The sequence below is a fragment of the Rosa chinensis genome, chromosome 7 (assembly GCF_002994745.2).
Source record: "Rosa chinensis cultivar Old Blush chromosome 7, RchiOBHm-V2, whole genome shotgun sequence".
Lineage (NCBI taxonomy): Eukaryota > Viridiplantae > Streptophyta > Magnoliopsida > Rosales > Rosaceae > Rosa > Rosa chinensis.
The window spans coordinates 60405664-60412774 of NC_037094.1; the positions used below are offsets into that span (position 1 = coordinate 60405664).

At 39.0% G+C, this 7111-nt stretch overlaps 1 protein-coding gene and 1 long non-coding RNA gene across 2 annotated transcripts; one reads left to right on the forward strand and one right to left on the reverse strand.

Moving 5' to 3' along the window:
- Positions 1 to 891: 891 nt before the first annotated feature.
- LOC121050361 lies at positions 892 to 2609 on the forward strand. Its single transcript, XR_005802761.1, has 2 exons — positions 892 to 939; positions 2361 to 2609. It is a non-coding gene; the product is annotated as an uncharacterized LOC121050361 (long non-coding RNA).
- A 1362-nt stretch (positions 2610 to 3971) lies between these two features.
- On the reverse strand, positions 3972 to 5782 carry LOC112178307 (protein ECERIFERUM 2). Its single transcript, XM_024316467.2, has 2 exons — positions 5294 to 5782; positions 3972 to 5014 (listed from the first exon to the last, which is right to left on the reverse strand). Exons 1-2 carry the CDS (start codon positions 5735 to 5737, stop codon positions 4136 to 4138), a joined length of 1323 nt encoding a protein of 440 aa, XP_024172235.1. The 5' UTR covers positions 5738 to 5782; the 3' UTR covers positions 3972 to 4135.
- Positions 5783 to 7111: the final 1329 nt, after the last annotated feature.

The following is a 7111-nucleotide window of genomic DNA, read 5'->3' on the forward strand; positions in this document are numbered from 1 at the left end:
ACAGAAGAGTTATGCTGATAACAGAAGAAAAGATTTGGAGTTTCAAGTGGGTGACTGGGTATTCTTGAAGCTGTCTCCTTGGAAGGGTATTATAAGATTTGGGAAACGAGGGAAACTTAGCCCTCGATATATCGGACCATATGAGATCATGGAGCGGATTGGTGCAGTTGCTTATCGTTTAGCACTACCTCCGAGACTATCTAGAGTACATGATGTCTTCCATGTCTCTATGCTTCGCAAGTATATTGCTGATTCCTCTCATGTTCTCCAAGAGCAACCTATCCGGTTGAGAGAAAATTTGACTTATGAAGAACAACCGGTTCAAATACTTGATAGGAGGGAGCAGATACTCAGAAACAAAACAATACCCTTGGTCAAGGTGCTTTGGAGTAATCACATGGTGGAGGAAGCTACTTGGGAACCAGAGGAGCAAATGAGAAAGCAGTATCCTCACCTTTTTGGCTAGCAGGTATGTAATTTCGAGGTCGAAATTCTTTTAAGGGGGGAAGATTGTTACGTCCCGAACCTAGAATTTACGATTTACTTTCGTGTTGGACGGTAATTGTTAAATATTTTCAATTTTGAACCTTTATGGATATTTTAGTGGCCCTAAAAGTTGACTTTTTGTTCGGGTCAAAATTTGAGGAAATGTTCTTCATGAAAGTTGTAGGGGACGTTAAACCGAGCGCGTGCATATGTGGTACGTAAAAATCGGACTTCGTATGCGAGAGTTATGGCCAAAAATGTAAAGTTACTGTTCACGGTAATTTTTGATTAAAATAGAAAGTTACCTAGGGTAGGTTTCCATTTCTGGAAACCCACCCTTCCCCTTTCTCTCTCCTCCCCCCCGAGCTCTCTCTTCTCCAGTTCGGCGATTTCTCTCCTCCCATCGAATTCCGGCGATTCCGGCCACCTCCGGTCCCCATTTCGCCGTCGAAGGTTCGGTTTTCATCACTGATCATTTCCCCTATGGCCTTGTAACACGATTTGAAGTGTAGAGGCCGGATCGAAGTTAGGGTTCTTGAGTTTTCTGGGTTTTGTTCATTAATTGATTTCGACTGTTTCTAGTTGTTATTTGGAATTGTTGTAGTTATGAAGTTGAATCAGTGTGTTGAGCAGATGATGTACCTGAAATTTGGTGGCCGGAGGTGGAGGTTGGCACCGCCACTTGAAACCCACGCACCGCCACTGTAGATGGCGCGTGAGTTGGCGTTTTAGCCGGAAATTTCGACTTGTTGTTACTGTAATTAATCCTTTTTACGTCTAGTTTATTAATCGAAGCTTGGAAATGGATTTGGAGGTGAAGTGATTATGAATTTTGATGGTTGATCAAAGGATGGAGAAATTATTAATCGAATTACGAGGAATCCATCCATCGGATTTCCTCGGTTCGGCCTTTAGGCCCAAATATTAAGGGGATAATATTATTGAAGAAGATTGGGAGAAATTGGGCAATTAAAGTTGATATTAGGGTGGTTTTTAATTAATCCAATTTAGTTTTCCATCCCGAAATTAAAGTTACGAACGTTTTATTGTACAGGACGTGAGGAGGATTTCCTCGAGGAGGGTTTGGATCGACGGCAGGCTTAGCCATACTTTGTGAGTGGACTTTTGTTTCAAACAAGTGATGCATGCATTTATTTATTAAAGCTTGTTTTATTTTATTAACGTATTTACCGAGCATATAAAGATGATTGTGAATTATCGTATGGAATTACTTTTAAATATTGTTTCTCATGAAGTATTTATTGATTACGATTTTGGCATTGGGAATGTCTCATTGACGATCTACTTATTTCTTTAGCGTGTGGGACACGCTGTTAATCTATACGATTTTATAAGTATTTTCGGGTACGGTTGGGAATCGTACCCGTGTTTTCTTTATACGTGGGACATGGGGAAGCCTTAAGGATTTATTTGAAATTTGTCAGTTTTTAACCACCATACCCAGGGTCGTTATATATATATTATATTGCTAGCTAGCCTATTAGTACTCCTCCCTACTTACTATGTGTTCGTAGGCGAGTAAGAGCAGAGCATGGGATGCTCCAGAGTGTGGGACACTCCGACCCGAGCCTATGAGGCTCCCTTCTTACGTATGGTGAAAGTTCTTCCCCATATTTTATTTTGATTTGACTAGCGGGGCTAGTCCGACTTATTTTATCCAGCGGGGCTGGTATGTGTTGTTGAGTTTTAAATTTAAAGAAATACGTTTTATAAACGTTGCATGCATCGAGACTTTATATTGTAAATTTGTGGGAAAGTATAAATTTATCTTCCTTTATACTTATTTATTTTGTCCACTCACTCTAACGTTTTTATGTACTTTCCCCCTGGGCCCTTTGTTTTAAATTGCCCAGATCACAGTATTGCTGACCGGCATAGGAGTGGAGGCTAGTACCATCTTTGTCATCCATTCTCAGTAGGTTATTGATTAACCTACTTATTGTACTATATTTCGAGTGTGTTCCTTAGATTGCTCTGAATACTTGTAGAGAGTGGATTTATACATTTGTATAATTATGTGTGTAAGAGAGTGGTCTAATTTGGGAGGAAGTTGAATGATTTGAATTTGTATAAGATGTTAAGATTGTGGAGTTTGATGTTTATACTTGGAAAATTATGGAATGTTGCTAGGAAGCAGGGTGGCTTCAAGCATAGCATTTAGAGTATTGAGAAGTGTTTTCAGCAGGTTTAGGGTTGCCCATTTTTAGGGGAGGTTCTGTCGAATTTTCTCGAAAAGTGGGCCCCGCAGGTCCACCTAGGAGTTAGGAGGGTAATTCTGGGGTGGGTCCTGACAACTTAAGTATAATAGGCGCATTATTGTACTTACCCCAATGCACAAGACCAGACATCTCATTTGTAGTGAACTTGTTAGCTAGATATAGCTTTGCGCCAACGTGACGCCATTGGACTGGTATAAAAGATATCTTTCGATACTTGAGATGTATGATTGATATGAGCTTGTTCTATCCCTACAGAGAGATGATGGATTTGGACCCATCATACACCAGAAATGCCGCCAACATTGGCCTACGTTCTCTATGCCCATCCCAAAACATCATTAGTGTTTTGAAAAGTTTTGCTGATGTTAGGTACCTCTTTGACCCACACAAATGTCGTTCCCAAACTGTTTATGTGTTCACCATGGGTAAGACCGCGATATCTTGGAGGTCTAAAAAATAGACTATTGTCGCTATATCTTTAAACCATGCAGAGATTATTGCTATTCACGAAGCAGTTAATGAATATTTATGGATTAGATCCATAATTACGCATGCTCGAAGCAATTGTGGTTTAAAGTCTACCAGAGATGAGCTCATAAGGATTTATGTGGATAATGCTGCTTGCATTAAATAAATGAAACAAGACTACATCAAAGGCGACAATACCAAGCACATATCGCTCAAATTCTTCTACAATCAACAACAACAGAAGCTCCTCAATATCAGAGTGAATCAAGTTGGATCTAAGGACAATGTGGCAGACTTGTTTACTAAGTCATTGCCTAAATCCACGTTCGAGAAACATGTTGCAAGCATTGGTTTGTGGAAGTTATCCAAACTCTCATAATCGTAGTCATCAGGGGGAGACGCAGACATCAGGGGGAGATGTCTAAATGTTTGGTCTCGATACGTGAAGAGTGTGTTGTACTCTTTTTCTCCTTCGACTGAGGTTATTTTTGTCCCATTGAGTTTTTGTTACTCGGCAAGGTTTTTAACGAGGCAACGAGAGGAGCACCACGTTTGGGCAACACAGATGAGAGTGTTCAAGTAAATCTAGAATATCTGTCTGGCCCAAACTCTAGGTTACTTGCAAGTTGTAATATGGTTAGTCTTAGAGATAATCTAGGAAAATCTTAGTAGACATCCATTCATTGTACGATTATGTTTCCATGTACAATCTGATTCTATGCTTGTAATCCTCTATATAAGGAGGCCCCTATTATCAATGAAAGCACGAGTCAATTCTCTCCCTAATTTCAGTTTTCCTAAATAAACACAAACTGTTTATATCATATAAAAAAAATACACATCATAGCTATAGAAGTATTGTTTGGTTTTTCAGGTGATACAACTTCCACACGTGCATACATAACAAATCTTTAGTATCATATTATTATAGCAATTCAATCTCAAGTAATGCTCCAATTTCTTATGAGCTCAACCTTCAACTGTGTAAGTTCATTTTCTGGCAGAACCACAGTAACAGTTCGATCAACATTAACACCATCACCCTTTTTTCCATAGTTTGGCCTTGGAAGCACCAAAACAACTCCTTTATCATGAACTCCACTAATGGTATAATTTGCATAAACTAGCATTTTCCCTTTCAATTCAGGCCCATAAATCTGTGCATCTTCCAAATTCACAAACGTCAAGTTTGACCCATATGTTATGAAGTCTGAAGACAACTCCTCACTATAATTATTCCCCATCCTTTTTGTAATCAAGCCATTCTCATCTATCTTTTTGTTCAATATTAGCTCCACCAGCTCTAAGACCTCAGCTTCTGCAACCCAGAAAGTCGCTTCAACTGTGCTCCACACCATCCCATTACTTGGAAACTCAAATTCTCTTTTATGAGATTTGTTTGTACAGAGAGTCACCATCCTTGTCTCTTCTGGGTTTTTCTTGATCTTGGACATAAATTTCCATATGAGTGCAGAAATTACTTCAAAAGCCGAGACCTTAGATCTTTGGTCCGAGAGAAGATGATTAATTTTATCTGCAGGAACATGAAAAGTGTGCGTCTTCATCTTGCAGTTGTTTGGTGTAAGCCATAAATCACCAACTGAATCAACCCTTCTAAGGGAATTTGGTTTTAGCTTGGGAAGTACTGAAAGTGGGAGCTCAGATTTTGCAGAGTCTGGTATGTGCATAGACTTGTGTGGCACGGGACCTGCCATGATCTTCCCCCCCAGGTTGATGAAGGTTGAGGCTGAAAATGCATCTCCAAGAACATGTGCCCAGCTAAATCCCACTGACATTCCTCCACATTTGAACCAAGTGAACTGCTTAGACACCACATGAAACAACAGAGGCAATAGGGCAAATTAATATGGTGGACAATTGGGACATTTTGGTAGATGTACTTCCTCTCCCACATACGACTATTTTTCTTTTTTTTTAATATTTAAGTGTCATTTATTTCATTTTCTTTAGACTATATATAAGCAAGTATTCGATATTTATCTAATTATCTATAAGCTGCAACATTCTATAGAAAGAACCTCTAAGTTTGTGATATACAGTTTCCATACTGTAGAAGAATAGTGAACTACTGGTTTAACCTGTAGAAAGATCAAAGGAGAGAAACCAAGATCAGGATCACCAAGTGCTTGGTTATAAACAAGACCATCAAAAGCAGAATCATCCTCCACAGCCATAGCCAACCATTCATCGACGGTTTCGTCACAACGTGCCTCCACAATCCTCACACCACCGTCGTTACACGTGATGAAAGGCCTGCCTGTTTCAGATCTTCGGATTCTCCCGGCGGCAGGGAAGTAGAGTTGGAGCAATTGAAACATAGGCTTCTTCAGGTCATACATCGTAAGCCCCTCGACTGCATCACCGTTGAAAAAGTAGACCCCTTTGATGTAGTGTAGCTTCATCGCCAAGTCCATGTTGGTCAGCTCATGGACCTTGCCACCGGTCACTGTTGCTGGCACGACGGAAGTGAGCTTCATGCTGGACTTGAGGTGGTGGATGTTGTTAGGTGATATTGTCACCATTTTTAGAGAAGAAAGTAAAGAAAGGGGAACCGATGGAGTCTTAAATGTGACACTACGCACACAACTGGAGATATATATATATATATATATATATATACACAGATCCTATCTAGAGCGGAGTTCCGCTTTGAAATTACGGAGTGAACTTCGAGTTTTGGGTCACTTTTAGGTTGCATATCCACATCTCGACCGTTCAGTTTTTAGGTTCTAGTGTATAGATCATCTCTGCAAATTTTCAGCAAAATTGATGATCGTTAAAGTATCTAACTCGTTTAAACCAACTGACGAACTGAATCTGTCAACCTGAACCGTACTCGCTTTAAGGCAGTTATCAATGCCTTAACGATCATCAATTTGGCTGAAAATTTGCAGAGACGATCTATACACTAGAACCTAAAAACTGAACGGTCGAGATGTGGATATGCGATCTAAAAGTGACCCAAAACTCGAAGTTCACTCCTTAATTTCAAAGCGGAACTCCGCTCTGGATAGAATCTGTATATATATATATATATATATATATATATATATATATGCCTCGCCTTTAGGCCTGATCGGCCACCTTTTTCTAAATCGAGGTCTCGTTGGGCATGTGGGCCTATTTAATCTTCTGCTGATGACTTTCAGGGATTTGGCAATTCTCTTAATGAATACAGAACCTAAGATGACGTCATTTGACTTTTGTATAAGAAAACAAAGATGACGTCATTTCTTTCCTCTTAACGCTAAATATAGCTAACCATTTTAGCTATAGTTAAATTTAACTTACTTATAGCTAGTCTGTTAGAGCTGAATTTTGCATTAAAAATAGTTATATATAGCTAAAAATTAAATTTAGCTACTCTGTTGGAGATACCCTAAAGCTAAATTTCGTAACAACCCCTTCACATAATGCATGTGCTAGAGGACCATTGATTGCCCTTCTAAAAAAAAAAGAGAGGGACCATTGATTGCCTATTGAAAAAAGTAGCTGGGCGGTAGCCAGGTTCTGCCCTCTTTTGTCCTGTCATTTCTAGTTTTGTGCCTGCACGTACATTCTTCCTCTCTCATCTTAAAAATAGAACTTTATCGAGCAGAGATGTGCATTTAAGCGCCACAAATTGCTGTTGGAAATTTAGGTAGATGGGATGCTATTTTCATCACCAAATTTTATATCTTATAAAATCTCATAAATTCATTAAATTATTAATAAATAAATATAATCATATTGATATGATATCAAGCTGAAAATCATGTATCAGTATGAATATTTATCTCTTAAATTTGTAAGCCCTGCATCTAATGATTGCTTCAAGAAGAGTTTAAGGTTAAGTCATGTGAACACTACCCTTAAAAGTATATTTCACCTCTCAGAAATAATGTCCCGCAAATTTT

Bases quoted from the DNA above. Each gene is read 5' to 3' on its own strand.
- LOC112178307 (XM_024316467.2), bottom strand. From the start codon at position 5,737: ATGGTGACAATATCACCTAACAACATCCACCACCTCAAGTCCAGCATG. The intron at 5,015-5,293 runs GTTAAACCAGTA...GTGTCTAAGCAG, and splicing joins CTCCTTTGATCTTTCTACAG to TTCACTTGGTTCAAATGTGG.